The following is a 27,186-nucleotide window of genomic DNA, read 5'->3' on the forward strand; positions in this document are numbered from 1 at the left end:
GCAATACTGCATTCTAACCACTGCACCACCACAGCTTTATCTGTCACTTGCTTCTTTTTCTTCAAGATTTGTGGGCCACCCGTTTGTGGGCCTTCCCAGCTGTTCAGAATATTTTGTTGTATTAAAAGAAAAAAAAATCAATTAAACAGCTTTTACTTGCTCAGGTTTTCCTTGTGCTGATTCATGTTGAATTACAACCGACCTATGTTAAACATCCCTCCAATTTCATAAAGCTTCTCTCAGTCATTTTTACCTGGGCCCAAACTGAAGTTAAAACTCTTAGTTGTAAAAGGCTAACTGCAGCTTCACCTGAGAAATGCAAAGTGAAAGTGGTACGCTGGAGTCGTTAAATATAATTTCAACCCACAGAAAGGTATCTAACCTTCCCTGAGCGAGAAAAGCTGAAACCCTCTAAATACCAATGTGCAGGATATTTATATTTTAAAAGAAGAATAACAATAGCACTTGGACTTATATACCACTTCACAGTGCTTTACAGCCCTCTCCAAGCAGTTTACAGAGTCAGTATATTGTCCCCAACAATCTTGAGTCCTCCTTTTACCAACCTCGGAAGGATGGAAGGCTGAATCAATCTTGAGCCAGTCAGAATCGAATTGCCGAAATGCTGGCAGTCGGCAGAGTTAGCCTGCAGTACTGCATTCTGACCACTGTGCCACCAATTCTCTTTCAGGAATTGTCATTCCTTTTAGTTTCAGGACGTGGTAATTAGCCAACCTGATCTGGGCTTCCAAGTTAAGCAGGCTTAAAGGTTAAGGCACCAGGCTAGAAAGCAAGAGACCTTGAGTTCAAGTCCCGCCTTAGCCGTGAAAGCCAGATCCTCTCTTTCAGCCCAATTCATCTCATAGGGTTGTTGTTGCAGAGAAAAATAGCAGGAGGAAGGTGGGCTGGATATGTTCACCACCTTGAGTTATTTGTCAAAATAGTAAAGACAGGATAAAAATAAATAAATTTGAGAGATCACCAGGAAAACCCACGTCTTTAGGCTAGATTGGGAAACTGGAAAAACATCCCAGAAGGATGTGAGAACAAACTTCTCCTCAACTGTGAAGAAAAGTAAGTAATAATATTTATTCAGTCAATGACCAGCAACACGAAAATGGCATAGATTCAAAAAAGTCATCAGGAATAAGAGTTTGAGTTGAAGATACCTTTATCTTACCATTTGTTTTAAGCATAGATACAAAGACAGAATTGAAGCATACTTCACAGAGCACTTCAGATGCATGCTCATGTTTGTTCATTTTCCTTTTCTGATGTAATTCAGTCGATCACCCCACTCGCAGCAGAAAGCAATCACATCCAACCACACCACAATCTTAAAATGACATTTCAAACTTGATGTTTTGGTTTGTCTCCTTTACAGTATCAAGGTATCCCTCTCTATGGGAGTGTCATGTATATTTTTAAGGAAATCTAGGCAAAAGCGTTGAAAAATATTTTTTATTCCTTTGGTACTGAACTGTTGATATCAATATAAGTTTCAGGTTATAAGGACAGCATAAATATTCCTTGAATTTTAGGTGTCATGACAAGTAAGCTGGGTTTGGAAAGATTCTCCAGTGATGTAATACTGGTGGACACACACACATATATATTTTATCCTATTGATAATTAATGTGACACCCTGTCAATCACAAACACCATCTTAGGGATTTAATTGCAAACATTATCCATAATTTAAAACTTGTTATATAACTTAAAATTATACAAGCTGTTCTTTCTATTTGATTACTTGCGGTGACATCTGATAAAACAGACATTTTAATCATTGAAAAAGAGATTTGCAAAAATATAACCTTCAATGTACAATACAGACTTAGAAAATGCACTTATGGCACAATACTACTGAGTTAGATGAATTTGGAAAGCACAGCAAAGGGGGGGGAAAAGAGAGAGAGGCGGGTGTTCACTAGTGTGTTGTTTAAACATCTCAACAGAAATCCTGGTTAGGCCACAAAATATGTACAGAGAATGGAGCTGGAAGCATATGTACAACGCTGCAGATCTGGCTCCCCTTCACACTTGATCACGAAGACGTGCCAGTCTTTGTGAGAGCTCGTCCTTCAGAATAGAGAGAGTTATGAATATGTGATCAAGAGACACAACACGCTAAAAGAGTAACAAATTGAAGGGGTGGAGATCATATACAAGCAAACTCTGCAAGTCAAGAAAAGCCTGTGCCAGATAAGTGGGTTTATTACTTAAAAAAAAAAAAAGGCTTCTGACATTTTCCAAGAACTATACAGAAGCTCAAAGTGAGCGGCCTCTGGACCTTGTAAATAAATTAAGCAGACAAACAAGGCCATACAGAAGAAATGACGCAAGGACAGGAAATCGTTTAAGACGTTAAAAAGTTGCAGGTTATTTTATTTTAAGTAATCTAGCCCCAAATGATAAGAGAAAGCCATATTGGACATTAGCAAGATATATTTAAGCATTTAAATATTAACAGTATCCCAGCCAATCTTCTATGGTAGTGTTCCCCAACTACAGCAATCCCCCAGCCAGCATGCACTATAGTATAAGGCAGGGGTCTTCAAACCTGACAGATTTAAGACTTGTGGACTTCAACTCCCAGAATTCCTCCTCCAGTCATGTTAGCTCAGGAATTCTGGGAGTTGAAGTCTACAAGTCTTAAACTTGCCAAGTTTGAAGACCCTTGGTATAAGGGGAGAAAAGAACAAGCCAGGACAGGCAATATTTACCTGTTCCGTTGAAGCAACACTTGTGCCAACAGAGCCTGTCTGTCCCTGAGGTAGTTCCATATTCAGATCAAGCCTAAAATTCAAAGGGAGAAAAATACAACCAAGCAAATTAAACGTTGGCATGCAGATACGGCATTCCATATTCCAGCAAGAAACCCCAACCATCTCACTTAAATTAAAATTAAAATTAATTATACCTGAATCAAAAGTTACACATTACACCGCACAAGCCACAATCAACCCACATAATGGTTCAATTATGCAAACCTCTACACCTGCATTACAACAGGGTTTGAGATAAGCATAGTTTGGGGGAGGTGGGGTGTAGAATCCCTTCTTGCTGCTTCTATTGTCAAATGTGGACCTTGGGAACTGATCCCAATCTTGTTAACTTATGATCAGAAAAACGTCAACATTAGCTCTGAGAGCATTATAATTCTTCCGCTTTAGGAAATATTAACAGTAGGTCATGACTTAGTTCAGTTTCCTCAAAATGCTACTTTCCAGATGTGTTGAACATCAGCACCTTTAATTCTCCAGCCAGCAAAGGTTGGCCCATGGATGGAACCAGATTAGAGGCAACAAGTTAGATCATGTTATGCCTGTCCATTTTCTCAATCCTGTGGGACTCTACTGAGCTGGAGAAAACCAGGTATTCCTTCCCCCAAACATATTTTTTTTTTCATGCACTGCATTGATTCCAACTTTTGGTTATTCACACTTACCCAGCTTCATCAGCCATTTCTTGAAGGAGCATATCTACTTGGTTCTGAAAAGGCAAGCGTCATAAAAGACTGAATTACACTTAGGAGGGCAGCAACACAACAGAGATAATTATTGGAGATTTTGTACTGAAAGAGTTGTTGGCCATGAAAGGGCATTGTGTGGGATGTACTGCGGTCGTTACACTCTTTTTTTTTTTAATGGATGGTTTTAGGATTATAGTACTTTTATTGATTCTTGTGTTGCTCCTTCAGTGCCTGTAAGAACGTTCTCAAAGCTTCACAGCAGACAATGAGATGTGAAAACTTGTCCTTTCTTGCTTCCATTTTTCAATCCTAATTAACACTATTAAGATAAAGAAATGGATTCCAACATTTTTCTCAAAACGACACTATAGAGCACTGCAAACCAGAACTAGACACAAGAACAGTTTTTTCCCGAAAGCCATCACTCTGCTAAACAAATAATTTCCTCAACACTATCCAACTATTTACAAAGTCTGCACTACTATTACTATTAATCTTCTCATCACTCCTTATCACCCATCCCCTCACACTTGTGACTATATGACTGTAACTTTGTTGCTTGTATCCTTACAATTTATATTGACTGTTTCCTAGTATGATTGATTGCTTATTGTACCCTATGGCTATCATTAAGTGTTGTACCTTATGATTCTTGACTCCTGATGAATGTATCTTTTCTTTTATGTACACTGAAAACATTTGCACCAAGACAAAATTCCTTGTGTGTCCAATCACACTTGGCCAATAAAGAATTCAATTCTGATCTGTTCTGTTCTGTTCTATTCCTATTCTATTCCTATTCTATTCTATTCTTCTATTCTATTCTATTCTATTCTATTCTATTCTAATCTATTCTACAGAGTTCAAAAAAACACTCAACGTATCACTTACATAGATTGTACAGTGCCCATCAGTACTTGTAAGAAACGGGCTTTACATGTTTTTTTTTAATTAAAATATGAGTCTCTCAACCGAAAACATTATAAAACTTATCGGTTCTCAAAGAAAAAGGAGACCCACCACGAAGGAGCAAACCTATCTCACCAGGGCCAAGATACTGTAGTCACTAGAATATATAGTAGACCAGTGTTTTCAACCTCAAGAAATTTAAGATTCTTCTTCTTCTTCTTGTGCCATATCCGTCATGGGACGTTGGCGATCATGTTGGCAAACTTTAAGATGGGTAGACTTCAACACCCAGAATTCCTCAGCCAGGTAGCCAGTGGAACAATCAAAAAAGTCAATCAACCAATGGAGCTGCTTGCCTTCAGATGCTGTGGGAGCTTCATCACCGGAGGCTTTCAAGAAGAGACTGGACTGCCATTTGTCAGAAATGGTGTAGGGTCTCCTACTTAGGTGGGGGGTTGGACTAGATGACCTACAAGGTCCCTTCCAACTCTGTTAAATCTGTTAAAGTTCTTGAGGTTGAGAAACACCGATAGAGACTACTGCAAGAGGAGGCAGACATCTCTGCTTTAATGGGTACCTACCTGTGGTGTTGTCAGTGTGGTAGTACTGCTCATGGTATCTTCCATCTGTGCTGTCTGAACATCTAAGGTTTCAAACTGCTGTTCAAATTTATCCATCAGGGCAGAAATCTGTAGGTGAACAAACGGTTTAAGTAGAAGACATCAAAAGAGTAGCAGGAAACATTTAAAAATAAACGGCAAAATGTATCCTTCTTACCTTTTCTAAGTTCATACTTTTCAACGTAGCATCCATTGATTTAACTACTCCAGCCATGGATTTTGTTACCTAGAAAAGAAAGCGTATGATAATCATATCAAGAGTGTTTTCCCACCCACCATTCACCCCACAATTTCCTTAGCTCCTATTTTGTAACACTGCATGTGATAAAAGTAGATAGAGAATGTATTTTACAATGACTATGACCATGATTTATCACTTGTATGTACACTGAGAGCTTATGAATCTGAGACAAATTCCTTGTGTATCCAATCACACTTGGCTAATAAAGAATTCTATTCATATTCATATTCCCATTCCAATTCTCATTCCTTTCCAAGATAGAGATCGTGTATTGTCCTGATGCAGATTTTGGAGTGTTATTATTACATCTGTAGAACTGCTGGTGTGGTATTTAAGGTGGAAAAAAAATATCTGTAAATTATTTTTCAGGGAGTACTGGGAAAAGTTATTTTTAGGCTGTATTTTGTAAGGCGAATAAGTGAAATTTTGTGAGTGTTTTTTTCTGCCTCCATGCTACTTACACAATCTGGCACAGAGAAGGGTTAGTTTAATATCACATTATACTATAGTATCTTTTATTTAGATTAGTATTAGTATGCCGCACAAATATAGGCGTAGTTGCTGGTACATCATAGTTTATTGTTAATTTAAATAAGTGTAGCCAACCAAAGATTTTTCTTCAATCACGAGCAGGATGCTCAATGCTAATATTGTCTCAACAGGAGAGAATATTTGTAGCTCAAGGTTGAAATATTAGATCCTTGGTGCTCTCTGAGCTTGGTGGTTTTCTTACAGACATTTCATAATCCAACTAGGTAACATCATCAGTATATCGGTAACGTTACCTAGTTTGGTAATGAAATGTCTGCAAGAAATTCACCAAGCTCGGAGAGCACCAAGGACCTCACTAATACTGTCTCTTTGATTAGGATCTAATGCCCTGCACACATTTAGAGACTGGAGGTCATTGATGAGGCTGCTGTCTGGCTTATTCAATAAACAATAATTAAGCCAACAGTGGCTCATCGTAGTGTGTAAGCATAGTCCCAGATTCTTCAATATTTCATGTGGAGAACTTTCTCATTGCCATCTGGAATTGCCAAGGATTGAATTTATGGCAGTAAATCTTAGGCATTATCATGGTACTCCCCAAATAATGTATGTCAAGTACAGACCAAGGTTTGGTTTTTTTTGCCACATATGTTCCTTGATAAAAGAGGAGAGTGCCTGTGTGTTCTAGTGCAGTGACCCCCAACCTTTCTTATGCCGCGGCCCGGTATCCCCAACCTTTTTTATGGCGCGGCCCGGTACCGGCATTAGCTGGGCGCCGCCATCTTTTTTTGATGAAAAAGTGCTTCCGGTGACCTCACCGGAAGCACTTTTTCATCAAAAAGATGGCGGCGCTATGGCTTTCTCGTGAGCTTTTCCGGTAGAAATGGCTTTCTACCGGAAAAGCTCACCGGAAGCACTTTTTCATCAAAAAAAGATGGCGGCGCCCAGCAAACCAGCGCCCCGGTAGGACTTGTTCCACGGACCGGTACCGGTCCGCGGACCGGTGGTTGGAGACCCCTGTTCTAGTGGTTAAGGCACCAGGATATAACGTAAGAAACTGTGAGTTCTAGTCCCACCTTAGGCACGGGGACTTTGGGCCAATCGCCAGGAGATTGTGAGTTCTAATCCCACTTTAGGCATGAATGCCAACTGGGAGACTTTGGGCCAGTTCCTCTCTCTCAGCTTAACTCACCTCACAGTTGACAATGTGGGGGAAAATAGGAGGAGGAAGGATTATTGGGCATGTTTACCATCATGCGTTATTATTATTATTATTATTATAAGGCAGGGGTAAAAAATAAATGATATATTTATTTGCCTACTTACTTTGCCCATTGTGACGGCCGTCTGCACTCTTGCCGCCACAGCATCTACCCGGGCGCTCATGCGCAGGAAGTTGATCGCTTGGTTCTTCTGTCGGATGGCATTTTCCGCATGGATTCTTGCCACTTCTGTGTTGCCCTTCTGAATGGCCTTCGAAATAGAGCAAAGGAACACAATTATTCCGCTCTCTTATGGAAAGAACAGAACAAATGTTAGGGTTTGATAATCCCGTTCCTAGGTGCACAGAGACTTTCAGGTGGGTGATGATTGTCCCTGGTGTCTAAATAGAATAGAATAGAATAGAATAGAATAGAATAGAATAGAATAGAATAGAATAGAATAGAATAGAATAGAATAGAATAGAATAACAGAGTTGGAAGGGACCTTGGAGGTCTTCTAGTCCAACCCCCTGCTTAGGCAGGAAACCCTACACCACTTCAGACAAATGGTTATCCAGTCTCTTCTTAAAAACTTCCAGTGTTGGAGCATTGACAACTTCTGGAGGCAAGGAGTTCCACTGGTTAATTGTCCTCCCTGTTAGAAAGTTTCTCCTTAGTTCCAGGTTGCTTCTCTCCTTGATGAGTTTCCATCCATTGCTTCTTGTCCTACCTTCAGGTGCTTTGGAGAATAGCTTGACTCCCTCTTCTTTGTGGCAGCCCCTGAGATATTGGAACACTGCTATCATGTCACCCCTAGTTTTATTTTTTCATCAGACTAAACATACCCAGTTCCTGCAACCGTTCATCGTATGTTTTAGTCTCTTATCTTGGTTGCTCTTCTCTGCACTCTTTCTAGAGTCTCAACATCTTTTTTACATCGTGGCGACCAAAACTATTTAGGTGCTTTTGTTCTCTCAAATACACTGGCAGCAGAGCAGCACTTTGAATGACTGGCCCCAAGAAAAGCAGCTCTTTAAAAATATTTGCAAATGAGGGCAGATACATAGCAGGAAGCCAGTTACGACAACCAGCCAACAGAAATAATAATAATAAATAATTGTAATTTTATGTATAATTTTAATGTCATTGTAATAATTTCTCATGTTGTACTATAGAAAAAATATCTATATTAATTACTTACCTTCTTAATTTTGACTTTTTCAACCTTTTCTTCTTTATCACACTTTTTTGCATTTCTGTTCAGCTCCTTGGCAGCAAATTTCAAATTGAAAAGATGCTCTAGATTTCAAGTTAAGAATGTACTGAAATAAGAACATGTCATGCACCTAGCAACCTGAAAAGAAGCTTTCTGAAATTGAAATATTTTAAATTTAAAAATTTAATATTAAGAGGAAGAGAATATTTAGATATAAACTCTCTCTGAATATAGACATTGTCACGTTTATTCCATGCCAACTGTATTACCAAGATGTTTTGCTTTATGCAATTGTCTGGGTTTAAAATTCTTGCTTGATTTGATCAGAAATCCATGGAGGAAACAAATAATCCCTTTTCTAGCGTAAACATTATACCAATCAATTAAAAAAACAATTCTAGTTATTATAAGGCAGGCTATAAAATGAAAATACTCCTTAGTTTTCTTTAAATATAGGTTAATTAATCCCATTAATACATACCTCCATTAGGAGGCTATTTTAATTCCAACTTTTCTCAAAGCATAACAATAATTGAAATTCCCTTTACTGAAGCCATTATCCATACATTCCATATAATCAAGAAAGCTCATCCTCATCAGATTTTCAAAGCTCGATTTACCAAGAACAGAATTCTTTTCTACTATTGGAATAATTAAACTGAAACAATTCTCTACCGATAGGAACTATTGCCTGTAAACAGAAAGCTCGTGTTTTTTTCAGTCACCAAACAAAAGATCAAAATAACCAGTTCAAACTCTTTAACAAAAATCATAAAACTCAACATTCATAATGGTGGGGATATCAGATTTGGGCTGCAAACATTCACACAACCACTAGGTGACAGAAATTAGGTACACACTATGTTAACTTGTTCCTGTTTACCACCTATTAATTATCTGATTTCCACAGCATATTATCTGGTAGCTGTCTTTAAAGATGGTTAGGATGACATATCCTTGTGTCCTGACCTAAAGCAAATATGATTTAAAAAGAGAGACTAAACGACTAAGGATTCACATTTCTGTACCAATAGCAACTACTGTATACAGCAGGGGTCTTCAAACTTGACAGCTTTAAGACTTGTGCACTTCAATTCCCAGAATTCCTCCTCCAATCATGTTAGCTCAGGAATTCTGGGAGTTGGTCCACACGTCTTAAACTTGCCAAGTGTGAAGACCCTTGGCATACAGAAAGCTTGTGTTTATTTCAGCCACCAAACCAAAGATCAAGATAAACAGTTCAAACTCTTTTAAAAAGGTCATAAAACTCAACATTCATAATGGTAGGGATATCAGATCTGAGCTGCAAACATTCATACAACCACTAAGTGATAAAAACAGTACAGACCATTTTCATTTCTTGTTGTTGTTTACTACCTATTAATTATCTGATTTCCACAGCACACATCTGGTAGCTGTCATTAAAAATGGTTAGGATATGCCCTGACTAGAGCAAACATGATAAAAGAGAGATTAAATGACTAGGTTTCACATTTCTTACAGCTGTCATAAAGTGATTTATCTAAGTCAGCTGTCAAGATGTGGAAACAGGGCTTATGGTCCACGCACTTTATAACCAACCAGAAGAACAGAAGTAGGATTTAGAATGGAGACAGCAGATAAAATAAAATTTATATTTTTGTTCTCAACTTTCTTAAATATACAACTTTAGCCAAAAAGAAAAAAGAAACCCAAAACCCAGAAAAACTGAATCAGCTGACAGAAACCAGAAACATCCAAGCATGACACTGCAGTGTGTCATGTCAGACAGAAGCACACACACACACACACACACAAAAGCCTAACCAGCTGGTCAGGAAGCGCAGCCAGAAGCTGCAAAAGGAACACATTTAGCGCTTCATCAAAGAAACTTAGAGCGGGCATATGTTCTCGTCAATCACAGCCATACCAAATCTGTAAACCACAACTCTGAAACTGCAACATGGATATGGGGAGCGGAGGTCTTTGCATTCTAATAGATTTATATGGATACATACACCCTTTCTTGAACTAGTCCATATTCTCCGGCACACGATAGCAGAACATGAGCAGATGCCTAGAAGCCTTAACTTATTTAGTTCTTGGTATACTTGGTTTATAGTATACTTAGCATATACTTTATACCTGGTTATTTCTGCTATGTACATGGAGGATGGGGGCCTGGCATGCTATTGTCCATGGAGTTGCAAAGGCTGAGACATGATTTAGCAATTGAACAGCAACAACAACCTCTCCTTACGCTTGCCTCACAGAGTTTTCTCCAGAAATTCCCAATCTGTATTTTGGGGCTCTCCTAGCCAGGCTGTCTATATTGATATATATATTTTAATCACTTTTATTGTTTATGCATTACATAAGCGCCTGAGTCTCCCACAGAGGGAAGCTCTAACCAATTTAAATAATGCAATTAATGTCCATTATCCAGATAAGTCCTAGACTTACCACAGTTCATATAGTGCCCATTCAAAGTTACATCACTGAAAAAAAATGACTTATGACCGTTTTTCACACTTACTGTTGTAGCATCCCCATGATAACGGGATTTACATTTGGATGCTTGACAACTGATTCACATTTTACGACACTTGCAGTGTCCAGGAATCATAGTCTGACCTTCTGACGAGCAAAGTCAATGAGGAAATCAGATTGACTTAACGACCGTTATGAATTTAATAACTGTACAGATTCACTTTTAACGAATGTGGCAAGGCGAGGCGTAAAATGGGGCAAAACTCACCAATTTCTCACTCAAGAACAACACAAATTTTAGGCTCAATTGTGGTCGTTAAATCAAGGACTACCTACCTCTATGCTAATGTCAGAACAACCACCTCTTCTTACACTTGCCCCCCACACAGAATTCTCTAGAAAAATCCCAATCAGTGGGGCTCTCCTATATCTATGTTGATATACATTTTTAATCACTTTTATTATTTCTGCATTAGGAAAGCTCAGGTCTCCCACAGAGAGAAGCTCTAACGGATTTCAATAAATAATGCAAAATCACGGCCATTATCTAGATCAGAGGTCTCCAAACTTGGCAACTTTAAGACCCGTGCACTTCAACACCCAGAATTCTCCAGCTGTCAACTCCATAAAATATTTCTATGGTTGTTTTAGAGTTGCCAACAGAAAGGGGGGGGGGGAGGGAAGGCGTTTGAAAGAGCAGTGCGGCAGCTTGGAAATGTAAAGTGCATTTCTTACATAGTTTTTCAGAGATAGTAACTAGGTGACCGAAGTTTCTGCCGGGCAACATTCTAACTGGAGAGCATGATTGATGACTCTTGACTATGGATGTGTCCCATTGGAGAATATGAATTACGATACACCCAGGGGGTGGGGGAAGACCAGGGTCAAGGGTGACAATGAATGATGCGTCTCAAGAGTCAGCTACACCCAGGCAGTGCCGGACATGTTAACTCCCAATAAATCCTTTTGAGGTGTTGGAAGTTTGGCTTGACACTCATGATTTAAATGGGGGTCAACTGCCGGAATCCTGACATTAGCCAGCATAGCTGACTGGAGAATCCTGGGAGTTGAAGTCCACAAGTCTTAAAAGTTGCCAACTTTGAAGACCATTGTCTTAAAGTTGCCAAGCTTCAGAAGCACTGGTCCAACCCTTCAGGAGAGAAAAAATGGGGAGACCCCAACACTTTTGGGGATCCTGAGAATATTCTTGGAAAGAGGTGAAGATTGGTGGTGGAAAGGGAGAAACAAGATTCCACCATGGAAGGAAGGGAGGAAAACAACCTCGCCCAACTCCATGGGCTACTCCCGCTGTCACTCCAATCCAGAAGCGCCAATAAGGAAAGCGTTCAGCGCTGAAGCTCCTCCCACACGTATCACCCCCCTCTCAAGGGCGCCTCCTGCTGTAAGGGTCCCCCCCACTAGCCACGCCCACCCGCTCCATCAATCTCGCCAGGAGGCGGGATTTTCTCGCCCTCCACCACTAATCGAAGCCCGGCCGTATTTTTCCCGACGGGCGTCACCCAGGATACTCTCCATGGTGGACATGGCGGCGGCTCAGGTGCGGGCCTGGCTCGAACGACGGGCGGAAAACAGAGCGAGGCGGCTCGGTTTCGGCGACCTGTTTGGGCTCCTGGTCTTTCCCTCTCAGCGGCGGGCTTCCTGCTTCCGTCTCCGCCCGGCGAGCTTCACTCCCCGCCTCTTCCGTCAACATCACGTCACGCGGAGCTCGACGAGCAGGAAAAGAGAAGCGGTGGTGGAGAGGATCGGCCGGAGCGCATGCGCACAACGAGAGCGCCGTCTTTGGAAAGCGGCGCGAGGCTCCTCCTCCTCCTCCCAGCCAATCGCTTTCTTCGATGGCGTCACCGGGAAAGGAGGCGGTTGCCCCCTGTCGGGAAGAAGCGGCAACTGCAGGGCTAGGACGTTTCTCAACCGGGTATATTAACGTTGACAGGCGAGAGTTCCCATCATCCCCTGCCAAGTAGGCTCAAGATGGGAGATGTAGTATTTCGCCTCCGGGAAGGAGCCTTGGCGTTTCCAGATTTACGGGAATTCACCCTCCTAACGTTCCTGATTAATAGCCATTTGATTCATCAGAAAAATCAAAGGTCTTCAAACTGGCAAGTTTAAAACTTGTGGACTCCAACTCCCAGAATTCCTGAGCTAACATGACTGGAGGAGAAATTCTGGGAGTTGAAGTCCACAGGTCTTAAAGCTGTCAAGTTTGAAGACCCCTGAAAAAAAGGAATGTTCTGCACAACACTGGACCTTAGCACGATCTGTCCCCACCTGTCCTTCCCCAGTGGGGATTTGGGGAGTTAAAATCTGTATCCAACCATTTGGAGAAAAAGTAAGGGAAAGAAAATTAATTAGCCTACCTCATCACTGCTCCCAGACAGATCTGCAGAGTTCTTGGAATAGATCGTACACCTGTGTATCTCAACTTGGCAACTTTAAGACTTGTGAGCTTCAACTCCCAGAATTCTGTCCAACCACCTATTGGCGTTTCTGGATTGGAGTGACAGCGGGAGGAGCCCATGGGTTGGGGCGAGGGTGTTTTCCTCCCTTCCTTCCATGGTGGAATCTTATTTCTCTCTCCCTTTCTACCCCAAATCTCCACCTCTTTCCAAAAATATTCTCAGGATCCCCAAAAGTGTTGGGTCTCCCTATTTTTTCTCTCCTGAAGGATTGGACCAGGTGGACTTCAACTCCCAGGATTCCCTGAGTTTCAGAAACACATGGACTACAACTACCATAATGCCCAGCCAACCTAGGGCAGCTGTGGATGACCCCTGGGGCTGCTCAAGCTTTCTCAGGCTCTCATTGGAGAGAGCAAAACCTCTCTACTGATGCCTTTCAAAAGCTTTTTTGGGGTTATTCTAATAGTTGTGTATCGGGGTCTCCAAACTTGGCAACTTTTAAGACATGTGAACTTCAACTCCCAGCTATGCTGGCTGGAGAATTCTGGGAGTTGAAGTCCACAAGTCTTAAAATTGCCAAGTTTGGAGACCTCTGCGCCGCTTTAAGCTGAGTGGGCTTCAACTCCCAGGATCGCCCAGAATGCTGGGAGTTGAAGCCCACCTATCTTAAAAGCTGCTGAGATTGAGAAAGCGCTGATATGCACCTTGCATCAGTAGAGACAGTTCTGCGTGACTTTTCGCTCGACTGAACAAAAATTAGGTTCCCCTATTTGTTTATTTATGGAGATTACTTCCACGTAGCTCATGCAAAACGAATTGTCTTTTTTCCCCCAAAGAAGTAAGAGCATCTGGTTTAAAAGGGATATGATTTTTTTTCTTGCATACCATGCTTTATTTGGGGTGGGGGGCGGGGTAAGACGTTTTGGTTGCCCCGATTTTTATTTTTTGTAAATCAAGAAATCGATAGCAATCAGTGTGCCAATCTATTTGTACCAATCGAGCAACTTGTCCCAATGAATGAATGAATGAATGGAGGTCGACTCCGCCTCTTTTCTTTGGAGTGACCTGAATGGCTAACCGGCCTCCAGATTATTTGCATGCCTCTCGGTGATAGGTTGGGTAGGCTGGCGTGTCGGCGCGCAGATTTAAATTTGAATTATCCAGGAAGTTGTGTTTTGTTCGCGTTCGGGCCAAATCATGGCGGAGCTCGCAGATTTGAACCCGAAGCAAATGGAAGAGTACCGCAGGTATTTCCGGAGGGGCGCATGGATGGGGAAGGGGCTCCGCCTGATTTGCTCCTGGAAAGCCGTTTCTTTGTGGATGGGCTTGGCAGGATTGAGGGGGGATTCCACATCCCTGCATTTATTTTCCTTTTTATTTTCCTGCCTTTTCCCCCCAAAGATGTTTTTTTTTTCCTTTCCAAAAGCGATTTAGACTTTCTTATTATTATTTTTCTCGGTTGCAAACGAAAAGCACCTTCGGGACAATCACAATCTGGATGACTGAGAATCTCCATAAATACTACGGGGGTCCTTCATCAATGGGAGGTGGCTCAGGCTTAGACAAAGCCAGGAGCCAGCAGAATAATAATTTGGGGAAAAGAACGAGAGTATCGGCCCTGCCTCCGCGGTCCTGCCTTTAAGTAAGGACGATCCTTGACTCAAGTTGATGAGAAAGGTATACTTCGCTAAAGGTTAAGCAGAATACAGGAAAGCAAAGCCAGAACTGGAGTTTGCAGGTCAAAATTCCAAGTTTTTCCTTGCTTTAAGGCTTCCTCGTTGTTATCCCCCCACCCCTTTGTGCAATTGGTTTTGAATATATATACACATATATTTTAATGGATGCTCTGATTGTAGACTGGCATGCAGCTACATTCTTCCTTTCGGACCTTGGGATGCCAGCTCTACTCTGCACTCACTGTCTTAGCTTTTGTTTTCTCCCCATCTCTTAGCTTTCGTTTCTTCCTCCTCCCAGGAACTCCACCTATTTTTCTCAGAACAACTGTGAGAAAGTCACCCATTCGGTTTTCATGTCTAAGGCAGTCTCCTGTTTTCTAGGCCAGTGTGTTAACCACTAACTGCCTTACAGTGGAAGTTAAAGCCCACCCCTCTCGATCATCTATTAATTGCAATATTTTCCTTGATTCTCCTTTCTCAGTTTATATGCTAACCCTCTACCTGGTTTATTTGCATCTTCAAAATAGTTCTGCTTAGCACCTCTGATTTTCTGTGCTAATTCTTCTTTTTCCATGAATCCCATTTTATGTTTAATTGTATCCATTTTTAACTTAATGTCCTTTTTCTGTGGCATTTTCTGTAACTATTTTTTCAAGTCCATTATACTCATTATACAGTAGAGTCTTAGAGGCTAGTCTTTTCATAATATTTCTTTTCCTTGTATAGTCTATTATCAAGCCTCTGGCATGTGCCTTCATTGTATCCCATACATTCTGCATTGATGTGTCTTCTTTTTTATTTTCTTTGAAGAAAAAAGCCAGTTCTTTCTCCGTTCTCTGTAAAGTCTTTTTATTTTAATATAGTGTTATTTAACGTCCATCTAGATCAGGCTTGTCCAACCCGCGGCCCACGGGACGCATGCGGCCCAGGTCGCCTTGTAATGCGGCCCAGTGCCCACCCCAACCTTCTGGCAAGAGCCAGCGAGGAGGAGGAGGAGAGGCAGGCGCGAGGCGAGCGCCACACCAAGCAGCAGCAGAAAAGGCCTTTGCTGCTTCTGCACCCCCACCGCCGCTTCTGCCCCCGCCGCCCCCCACCCTGCCGCCGCTTCTGCCCCGCCACCCCCACCCCCCGCCGCCACCGCTGCTCTGCCCCGCTGCCGCTTCTGCCCCGCCGCCTTCTGCCGCCACCACCGCGCCGCCACCGCCGCCACTTCCCCCGCCCCGCTGCCGCTTCTGCTGCCGCCGCCCCCCCCCGCCGCCGCCGCTGCTGCTTCTGCCCCCGCAAAAAAAAAAACCAGGTTGAGTGAAAAGGACAATCCTCCCGGATGAATTCAGTCAGATTTCTAGGCAAAACACAGCCCAGCGGCGTCTCATGCCCGCCGCGGCAATTGAGCCGCAGTCCTAGCCACACTTTGAGCTCAATTCCGACTGACATCCACGGCGCTTCCTCCCCGAGCAAACCCCGATGCCTGCCCGCACGCGAGATGGCCAACACTGCGCGCTGCCTTCCTCGCAGGAAGCGGGCAAGGCAGGCGCGCAAGGGACGAGGTGGGGGGGGGGGGAGAGAGAGAGAGAGAGAGAAACCAGGCACGCCGAAGTCAAGAGCGAGCAGCTCCGAGGCGAGCGATCCAGGGAACCTGAGGCAAGCGCGAGCCTCAGCTCCCGCACCAGACCAGCCTGACAACCCCCCTCCCTCCACGCCCCGCCAAGTCAGACCCAACGTCTCCTAGTCCCGAAGATTGCCCGCTTTTCCATCGCCGCCACCCAGCCCGGGAGATGACGGAGAGGGGCGGGCAGGGGGGGAGAGGAGAAACAAAGCGCTCGGCTCCCTCTTCTCACTCACCCCGAGCTTCCTGCTGCGGATTTTCACGTAGCCTTGCTTGACTATGTTGTTAAAGTTGGAGGCCATGGCCAGGACCAGCTTACCCCGCCGCTGCCGCTTCTGCCCCCGCCCGCCCCCACCCTGCCGCCGCCCCCAACCTGGCAAAATAATTAATAATTTTTATAAATAATAATTTTTATAAACAATAAATAACTTTTAATAATTAATTAATAATAAATAATAAAAATAATTTATAATTTATTATATAATTTTATAATATAATGATTTTATAATAATTTATTATATGTGCGGCCCAAACCAAATTTTCATCTTCTAATGTGGCCCAGGGAAGGTGAAAGGTTGGACACCCCTGATCTAGATCATCTTCTTTGTCCTTTCCATTTAATTGTCATTGGATTATGATCTGCCCAGGTACTTGTTTCAATATCTATTTCTTGAAGATTAACTATCAATTCTGTTGACATCCATATCATATCTGCACCAGGCACTGAGTTGTGCAAAAAAACAACAACAACCAAGATAGCAGGTTTTAGATCACTGGTAGAAGCAAATGGCAAAGGCAATTCTAATTGTCACAGAACAAGGGTTGCCAACTTTTTGGACCTCAGGGACCACCAAACTCATAATTTCAAATCCCGTGGACCAGAAACCCTGGGAAAATCCCAAAAAAAGTCTGCAGAAAAATTCCCTACCCCGTTTTCCTACCAATTGATCATTCTTTATTTGGGATTGCAAGATATACCATCTCCAGCTCCGTTCTCAGGGAGGAGAGAGAAAGAGAGAGACTCTTTTAGCTTCATGCAAGGAAAGCAGCAGAAGTCTTTCTTTCTCTCCCCCAAACTGCCAGAAATGAGTCTTTGTGAGACTTGTCATGCCGGCGCAGCCTCTTGGAGCAGAATGCCTTGCAGGGTCCTAAAGACTCATTTCCTGTGGAGTTTGGGGGAGAAAAGGAAAGACTTCTGCTGCTTTCCTTGCGTGCAGCCAAAAGCAGAAGAAGAAAGAAGTGGAAAGAAACAGCACAGTGAACAGGCGAGGCGCATGGGGCAAGTTCCCCCCATCCGCCCTTTCACCCCTCCCCTCACTACCTCATGTTGTTTGCAATGCAAGCAACGCAAGCCTTGTCTTCCCATGGGCCATGTGGGCGGCGCAGCCTTGTGTTCCTGCGCAGCCTGGATTAATTGCTTTGGGAGTGACATTTCTTCGCGGACCACCAACATTTTCTCACTGACCACCAGTGGTCCCCGGCCCATTGGTTGGCAACCACTGTTATAGAAGCAAAGCAATTCTTACAGAAGCCAAATAGCAAGTTAAACTAATTCTACTGATTCTATTGTTATTTGCCACTAATTCTACCTGTGCTACTATTATTATGTCCCTTCATGACGACAGAACTGTCTCTTGATCTTACAGATGCGTGTCCCAAGCCAAGCAGGAAGCCAGAAATGGGAACTTGGAAGCATCTCTCCAATTGTTCCAACAGGCTCTTAAAATCCATTTCAGCGAAAAGCTGACCGCAAACATTAAAAAGTTGGAGGAAGCCCTCGCTTCTCTGGCTGTGGAGGAGGAGGAGGACAACAACTTTGTGGATGTGTGTCAGTGCGGACTCATGCTGTACGGGGAAATGCACGATAAGCTTTTTGACTATCAGAGAGAAGGGGTTGCTTTTCTGTACAAGTTATATCGAGACAGAAGGAAGGGCGGCATCCTGGCAGATGACATGGGACTCGGGAAGACCATTCAGATCATCGCTTTCCTCTCTGGGATGTTTGATGCAGAACTCGTCCGTTCCGTGTTGCTGATTCTCCCAGCCACCCTTCTTAACAACTGGGTGAAAGAGTTTGCCAAGTGGACGCCAGGCCTGCGAGTGAAAGTTTTCCACGGGACCAACAAAGCTGAACGTAACAGGTATCTGGAGCGTATCCAGAGTAGAAAGGGCATCTTGCTCACAACCTACCAGGTGGTCCTCAACAACTGGCAGCAGCTTTCTAGCTTTGGTGGGGAAGAGTTTGTTTGGGACTATATCATTCTGGATGAAGCCCATAAAATCAAAACTCCGTCTGCCAAAACAACAAAATCTGTGCATGCCATTCCTTCCAAAAACCGCATCCTTCTCACAGGAACTCCGGTCCAAAACAACCTCAAAGAACTTTGGGCTCTTTTCGATTTTGCTTGTCAAGGGTCACTGTTGGGTACCGTCAAAACCTTTCGGATGGAATATGAGAACCCTATCACAAGAGCTAGGGCAAAAGACGCCACTCCTGGAGAGAAAGCTCTGGGGCTTAAAATCTCAGAAAACCTGATGTCCATCATAAAGCCATATTTTCTGAGGCGGACTAAAGATGAACTCCAGAAGAAGAAGAAGAAGCTTGAGCTTCCAAACCATCTCCCTGAAAACCAAAGTAAAGATGTTGCTCCTGTCATGCCTTCCCTTCCTCGAAAGAACGAGTTCATTGTATGGGTGTTCTTAGCACCTGTACAAGAGGAAATATATAGAAATTTTATATCCTTGGATCATATCAAGGACCTGTTGTTGTCCACAAGGTCCCCACTGGCTGAACTGAATATCCTGAAGAAACTCTGTGATCACCCAAGGCTCTTGTCAAATCGAGCATGTAGACAACTAGGGCTGGAAGCATCCAATTATAGCGAAGAAGAAGTTGGTGAAGATGAACCTAGACATGAGCTCCCAGACATGAAGAGGAGTATTGAGCATGTTTCTGATGAGATGCTGATTCAGGAGTCTGGAAAGTTGAGCGTCCTTGTGGCACTGCTGGAAAGACTGCAATATGAGGGACATAGAACTCTGGTATTCTCCCTATCGCGAAAAATGTTGGACATTATAGAGCAGGTCTTAACTCACAGGGGCTTTAAGCTCATGCGCATTGATGGGACAGTGACCCAGTTGGCAGAAAGAGAGAAGAGAATTGGCATGTTTCAGAAAGGTGCAGACTACTCTGTCTTTTTGCTTACTACTCAAGTTGGTGGGATTGGTTTAACCTTAACAGCTGCTAGCCGGGTGGTGATTTTTGATCCTAGCTGGAATCCAGCGACAGATGCCCAAGCTGTGGACCGAGCTTACAGGATTGGCCAAAAAGAGAATGTCATAATCTACCGGCTGATTACCTGTGGGACAGTTGAAGAGAAGATCTATAGAAGACAAGTCTTCAAGGATTCTTTAATACGTCAAAGCACGGGTGATAAGAAAAATCCCTATCGCTACTTTACTATGCAAGAGCTAAAAGAATTGTTCATATTGGAAGACACGCGAAGCTCGGCCACACAGCTACAATTGCAGTCCTTACATGCCACCCAAAGAAAAACAGACACAGAGTTGGATGAACACATTGCATACCTCTACACGCTGGATATATTTGGCATTTCTGACCATGATTTGATGTACACACGGGATACAGCACATGATGATGAAGCCGAAAATGAAGAAGCCCACAGGTACATTGAACACAGAGTCCAAAAAGCCCAAGAGTTGGTACAACTAGAATCTCAGTTGAATGACCAGCATATGAGGAATATTGGAAACATGACTGAAGGAGCATGGCTGAGAGATATAGACTCATCCACCCAGCCAAAAACAAAACCATCTAAGTCTTCACCAGGTGACACTCTTGGGCCATCCACGTCCGAAAGGACAATCCCAACAGTTGTGGAATCACCCACTCCATCCACAAAGGAATCGCCAACTCCTTCTCCAAGTCCTGTGGTTACCCCACCTATATTTATTAGTCCTGTCGTCACTAATGAAGTTATTGATCTGGTAAGCGATGATGACAATGATGCTGTTAGTGATATGGTCAATTTGAGCTCTAAAATGACCAGTCTGGTTGTTGAAGACATGAATGATGAGCAAATGCTTCAGATTATTTCTAATGCTTTGCCTTCTGAGGAGAAAGAACACCAATTTCCCAGCTTCCAAGTGTGTGACCTAAATCCCGGGACAACACTTGTGTCCCCTTTTCAGACTCATTCAGTATCTATCAAGGAGGACTACAGTCCTGAATCCAGTGCAATCTCCGAACTGCCTGCCAAGGATATGGACGATGAGGAAATGCTTTCCCATACAACCAATATGGATGTTCTGCATTTCAAAAACAAAGAATATCAACAAACCAGACTGCAAACGGATGACCAAAATGAGAGTCTGAATGTTGTATCTTCTCTTCCCCAAGCTACTTCATCATTGATCGAAGGCAGTGTCAACTCAGAATCCAAAATGATCTCTTGCGATCCATCTCCAGAAGCAAGACGTGAGCTTAAAGATGTCCAGATGAAACTGTTGCAGGAATCAGTTGTGTATCCTTCTGATGATGGCATGCACCGAACTGAGACTGACATGTCACTTGATGTTCTTCATGGAGATCCCTGCGAAATTAATGAAGTAGATGCTGTGGCACCACATCAGGCCCTGGTTAGTAAAATGACAGAAAGCATCACGCTGCAGAACTCTGGCACGAGAGAAACAGAGCAGTTCAAGTGTCCTGATATTTCCTCTCACTATCAGCAGATGAGAAATATCATAAACACGACAGAAGGTTCATGGCTGAGAGATACAGACTCATCCAACCAGTCAAAAACAAAACCATCTAAGACTTCATCAGGTGACACTCTTGGGCCATCCACATCCGAAAGGACAATCCCAACAGTTGTGGAATCACCCGCTCCATCCACAAAGAAATCGCCAACTCCTCCTCCAAGTCCTGTGGTTACCCCACCTGTATTTATTAGTCCTGTCATCACTAATGAAGCTATTGATCTGGTAAGCGATGACAATGATGGTGTTAGTGATATGGTCAGTTTGAGCTCTAAAATGACCAGTCTGGTTGTTGAAGACGTGAATGATGAGCAAATGCTTCAGATTATTTCTAATACGGAAGATGCTTTGCCTTCTGAGGAGAAAGAACACCAATTTCCCAGCTTCCAAGTGTGTGACCTAAATCCCGGGACAACACTTGTGTCCCCTTTTCAGACTCATTCAGTATCTATCAAGGAGGACTACAGTCCTGTATCCAGAGCAATCTCTGAACTGCCTGCCAAGGATACGGACAATGAGCAAATGCTTTCCCATACAACCAATATGGATGTTCTGCATTTCAAAAACAAAGAATATCAACGAACCGGACTGCAAACAGATGACCAAAATGAGAGTCTAAATGTTGTATCTTCTCTTCCCCAAGCTACTTCATCATCGATTGAAGGCAATGTCAACTCAGAATCCAAAATGATCTCTTGTGATCCATTTCCAGATGCAAGAAGTAAGCTTAAAGATGTCCAGATGAAACTGTTTCAGGAGTCAGTTTCATATCCTTCTAAGGATGGCATACACCAAACTGAGGCTGACATGTCACTTGATGTTCTTCCAATCTCTCATGGAAATGCTTGCGAAATTAATGAAGCAGATACTGTGGCACCACATCAGGCCCTGGTTAGTAAAACAACAGAAAGCAGTGCACTGCAGATCTCTGGCACGAGAGAAACGGCGCAGTTCAAGTCTCCTGATATTCCCTTTCTCTATCAGGTCAATTTCAACCTTGCCTTTGAGGATTCTGAGCATGGTCCACAAACTATCTCAGAAAAGGACACGTCATTAGAGGAGACAGCAAATGAAGGATTCCAGCTAAAGTTGGATAGTTATTGTAGCTCTGCAACTGAATCAGTTGGGAAAGAACATAGGAATCACAGAAGCCTCCAGACTAGCAATGGTGTGGAGAGCTCTGTAGTCATGGACGATTCCAATGGTCCATGTGATAGTGGAGACAGTTTTGGGCTGGGGAAAAAGAAGCGTCCTGCAATGATTGTTTCAGATGAGGAAGAAGAAAATGATGAATTAATAGATGAACTGGATGAGGACAAGCCAGATGGAATTTGTATGTCTACACCAAAGACCGACAGGCCAGTGGCTGCAATTTGTTTTTCTCCAAGGGTCAAATTGAGTGGAAGAAGATCAACGGCTTCTCGTCGATCCTTCTTAGATATGGTCTTGGAAGAAGTGGAGGATGCAGCCAGAGAAGCAGGAACTGTCAGCAATGTATCTAATGATAGGTCTGTTCAGCAGGAGTATGAAGAAGAGCTAACCCAAAATTACACTGAGCAAACGTCAGCGGAATTGGAAGAGGAGCCATCGGGAGAAACCCTGGATTCTGAGAGTGAATTTAGCCATTTTTATGATGCAGACTCTTCAAGAGGAGAATCTTTCTCTGAAGTCGCAATATAGGGGGAATCTAATCCTTCCCTAACCCTTGGGTTACTGTGCTTGAGTTGAATCTTTGCTCTGAAGACTTGTTCCTACTGTTGGACTTTATTTTGGAAAGCCAGCTGCTGAAAATTAAATATACAGTATATTTGGGTCTGTCTTAGTTCTTTTAGTTCCTTATTATGCTTTGCTGCCTTTCATTTCAAAAGGAGTTCAATTTTTATCCATCACTTCCTCTTGGGTACGGCCAACGTGCTATATTTTAGAGACTTAATTCTCCTTGAGGTAGCTAATCTTTGATTGGGCTGTGTCACTTGAGACTTATTGCAATGATGAGGCATGGGTCTCCAATCAATCAATCAATCCCAGTGATGAAAGACTGACATACCAGAGAAGGCTTGAATAACATCTAGCAATGACAATTTCACACATAATGACTTTTAGCACATGGAAAATGCTTAGACCAGTGTTTTCCAAACTTGTCAACTTTAAGATGTGTGGATGTTAAGTCCCAGAATTCTTCACCCATCTTGACTGGGGAATTCTGGGGTTTGAAGTCCACACAGTTTAAAGTTGCCAAGATTGAAAAACACTTGTTTAGACATTGCCAAAAAGCCTAAAATGTGGTTTTTTTTTAAATCAGATAATAGGAATAGCTTGAACAATTGAAAGTAATTTTCCTATTTTTAAATATCCCACTAGTGCTTTTTTTCACCTACTTTTTATACAATTACTAATTGTTGACTTAATAACTATAACTGAGCCCAAAATTTACTGGAGTAGCTCTAAGCAAGACAGTGTCGAGCCCGAAATTGACATGTGTAGCCATTTTATTTAGCTCTATATTCCAATCCTATATTTCTTTTCTTTCTCTTTGCTTGTTAAGTGAGTTTTCCCCTATTTTACGAGCTTTCTTGGCACAGTTGTGTGCCAAGATGTGCTAAGCATGGTTAACTGAATCTGGCTTCTTTGTCAGAAGGTCACTGTCAACTTGTAAAACATTTCCATGCCTGTTTCCAAAAGAAAGAGTTAGGGAGGAAACCTGAAGGAGCATATGGCAAATGAATTCAGAAGCATATTCCAACTTTATCTCAAAAAGAGCTTTTGCCCACGAAGTTCCTTAACTGGAGAACATGACTGATGACACGCGGACACGCGGGGGGGGGGGCAGGGTCACAGGTGACTGCAAATTACGTATGCCAGAGTTGGTTTCATACAGGTCATGCCAGTCTGTTGCTCCTAATAAATTCTTTGAAGTTTTTTTAACTTTGGCTCAAGGCTCATGATTTAATTAGGGCAATTATGGAATCCTGACAGCCACAAAAGCTGATCACATGACCCTGAGACACTGCAACCGTCATAAAATACATGCCAGTTGCCCCATGTCCAAATTTAGATCATATGACTGACCCTAGGGATGCTGCTTGGTTGTAACTGTGACAATGGTCATAAGTCACATTTTTCAGTAACTTTGGTCTCCAAACAAATTATTAAGTCGAGGCCCACCTGTAAACCTTTTCCCCCTTGATGAGCGACAGTTCATGCTAAGTCAGAAGTGAAAAGTCAGGTATGTGACCTACTCGTATTCAGTGTGGTTTGTTTGGTTTTGCCCTGAAGATTGTTTCAGAGATTGTTGTGATTTGCAAATGTTGGTTTATGATAGAATGTACAGGAAGCAGCCCACTATGGCTCGTTTAGCAAAGTATGCTTAAAACAGCCTATGATTTAGGACAATAATGTTAATTCAGATTGTGTGAACAACAGCTACCTGTAACTCCATATGCGGTCTTGCCGTTTTGGCTGTGTGAAAGCTGCACTGGAGTTTCTTTTTACCTGGATGAGGATTTCTGTTCTTTAAGTGAGAAGCTGTTCACTAGTTACCCCGATTATATGAGAATCAGGTCTGAATCTTTATCTTCTTTATGTCCGATTTTGAGCCAATCACTTTTGCTGGTTTTGCACATTATCCTAAGCTTTAGTTTGCTTAACTACGACTTGCAGACTAAGCCTCCTTCTGGCTGGGTTCACACAACACTAAAAATCCATGCGTTGTAAAAAGGTAATCGCTGGCTTACACCACAACCTGCTTTGTGCTTGTGTTGCAGAACGAGGTTGGGGAAATGGGTTTTCTGAGCTTGAAGAACAGCAGAAAGAAAAAAAAAATACTTTGCTTCCTCCATAGGCTGTTTTGGTTAGAGCTAGAAACAAACAAAATGCAGAATAAGAGTCGGAAGGGACTTTAGCATGCTTCTAGTTCAACTTTTTCCTTCCTTCCTTCCTTTCTCTCTTCCCTTTTTCCTCTCTCCTCCCTCCTTCACTCCCTTTCCTCCCTTCCTCCTTCCTCTTCTTTTGTTTCTCTCTCCAAGTTACTCTCCTTCCTATCTCTTAGATTAACAGAATTGGAAGGGACCTTGTAGGTCATCCAATCCAACCCCCCTTATCCAAGCAGGAGACCCTACACCATTTCTGACAGATGGCAGTTTAGTCTCTTCTTGAAAGCTTCCAGTGATAAAGCTCCCACAATTTCTGAAGGCAACTTCTGTTCCATGGGTTGATTGTTCTCATTGTCAGAAAATTTCTTCTTATTTCCAGTTGAATCTCTCTTTGTTCAGTTTCCATCCATTATTCAGGTGCCTTGGAAAACAGGTTGACCCCCTCATCTCTGTGGCAGCCCCTCAAATATTGGAAGACTGCTATGGTGTCTCCCCTGGTCCTTCTCTTCTCTTCACTAGACTAGACATGCCCAGATCCTCTCCTTTCTATCCCTCTCTCCCTCCCTCCCCTACCGCAAAGATCCCCCATCCATGTTGAAGCAGGGATCTGTGACTATCTGTTGAGCATTTCTCTTGCCCTTCGCGAGTCAAAATCCATAGCATGAGCAACAGGATTCTCCTAAATTGTAAATGTGAAGATATATAAAATGGTCCCATCAAAGCTTATTTAATTAGGTCTCTTTAAAGAGATATAATTGTTATAATTGCCAGTTGCTGAAAATTCTCTAAGGTGGACTTTCATTTGTCTTTGAACATTACTACATAAACCGATGTTGCAACTGGCAACATTTAAGCTGGTTCCTGCTTTCTTTGGATTGGTGGGTTTTGTGGACCCAGCTATTGTGGTTTGCAAAGTTTGCTTTGGGCTTTAGTGTTATACAGGTGTTTCCAGTTGTGCCATATGCTAAATAAATGTTCCAGTTGTGTGTCAGGGCGCCAATAAATCCACCCCCAATCAAATCAAGTCTCTAGTCGCATCTCAGAGAAAAGAAAATTGATTTTTTTAAGAAGTGGCCATGTTTGCGTTAGCTGGATGCAGCTGACACTAAAATACATCATTTCCCCCTTGACCCTGGTCTTCTGCCCACTCCCTAGATGTATATTCTCCAATGGGACACATCCATAGCCAAGAGTCATCAATCATGCTCTCCAGTAATATTCTTGCACGCCCGACAACTTTGGGCTGCCAGGGCGATTATCTAGGCATCTGAGGAATGCACTGTTTTCCCCTACTCCCTTTCTGCTGGCAGCTAAAATGACCAAAGGAGTATCTTTTTAGTTGACATTGTGATTTATTCATGTCAGAGTTAAACGAGCTGTTTCAATGCTAAAGTGTAGGGCCAAGTCAAGAAACAGATTAAGGCAAGGGATCCATGAATACTCTTTATTGTAATAAGGTAGAAAAACAATCTTGAAAGCCTTTCTGTCTCATTTTCTAGTAAACAAAATCAAGGCACAGTTATTTTACATTCCTCGTGTTTCCCTTTTTCTTGGGACTGTATAAACTTTTCTGCATGGCCCTTCTTCGTGTTCATTCCTTCTTTCTTTAGGCCCAAGGTCAAGTCTACATTTTTATCAACAGAGAGGGTTGCATCAACCCACAATGACCGTTAGGATTTGCCAGTGATACTGTACAGTGTATGAACTCAACAAAAATAAGTCCATCCTCCTCTGGGGCCAATAATTTTAGAATTCTTGTTGCAGGTTTCATCTATTTTGAGCTGTTTGTGATGCCATGCTATTCCTTGTGAGCATTTTTTTTTGTAGCATGAAACTGTCAGAGCTTGTGACCATAATTTATTCAATTTCCTTTCTATCAAAGACCTGTTGGGTGGTCAGCATCCATGTCCCCACAATATACTTTTCAGAAAGGAAGCATCCAATCCTGCCCAAGGTACATTTCCTTCCTTTTGAGTGTTTAAATATAGAACCAACTAAGGTTCCTGCTTTCCTTCTATCTAGAATGAGTCACCTCTCCTTGACGTCATGTCTCAGAAAAGGCAAGTCTGCTTCAACGTCATTGGAGGTGGCAGCTGCAGCCTTGTCATGTCCTATTGATCTCCCATTTCATCAGAGAGAGAGAGAGAGAGAAGAGAGAGAGAGAAATGGAGATGTTTGGTGTTCCGTGTCTTTCTGCTCTCTCTCCATT

General features: G+C 42.6%; 2 protein-coding genes across 2 annotated transcripts; one reads left to right on the forward strand and one right to left on the reverse strand.

Annotated features, from left to right (window-relative positions):
- Positions 1 to 1,446: 1,446 nt before the first annotated feature.
- Positions 1,447 to 12,297, reverse strand: CHMP1B (charged multivesicular body protein 1B). The gene is made up of 8 exons (XM_087972103.1): positions 12,154 to 12,297; positions 8,141 to 8,238; positions 7,064 to 7,210; positions 5,162 to 5,230; positions 4,966 to 5,073; positions 3,452 to 3,495; positions 2,727 to 2,799; positions 1,447 to 2,082 (listed from the first exon to the last, which is right to left on the reverse strand). Exons 1-8 carry the CDS (start codon positions 12,167 to 12,169, stop codon positions 2,038 to 2,040), a joined length of 600 nt encoding a protein of 199 aa, XP_087828229.1. The 5' UTR covers positions 12,170 to 12,297; the 3' UTR covers positions 1,447 to 2,037.
- Positions 12,298 to 14,121: 1,824 nt separating this feature from the next.
- Positions 14,122 to 24,028, forward strand: LOC113416599 (uncharacterized). Its single transcript, XM_026674611.2, has 2 exons — positions 14,122 to 14,288; positions 17,970 to 24,028. Exons 1-2 carry the CDS (start codon positions 14,239 to 14,241, stop codon positions 22,783 to 22,785), a joined length of 4,866 nt encoding a protein of 1,621 aa, XP_026530396.2. The 5' UTR covers positions 14,122 to 14,238; the 3' UTR covers positions 22,786 to 24,028.
- Positions 24,029 to 27,186: the final 3,158 nt, after the last annotated feature.

Source organism: Notechis scutatus, chromosome 10 (assembly GCF_049901735.1).
Source record: "Notechis scutatus isolate UNSWTSFEM ecotype Mainland chromosome 10, rNotScu1.2, whole genome shotgun sequence".
NCBI classification, from domain to species: Eukaryota; Metazoa; Chordata; class Lepidosauria; order Squamata; family Elapidae; genus Notechis; species Notechis scutatus.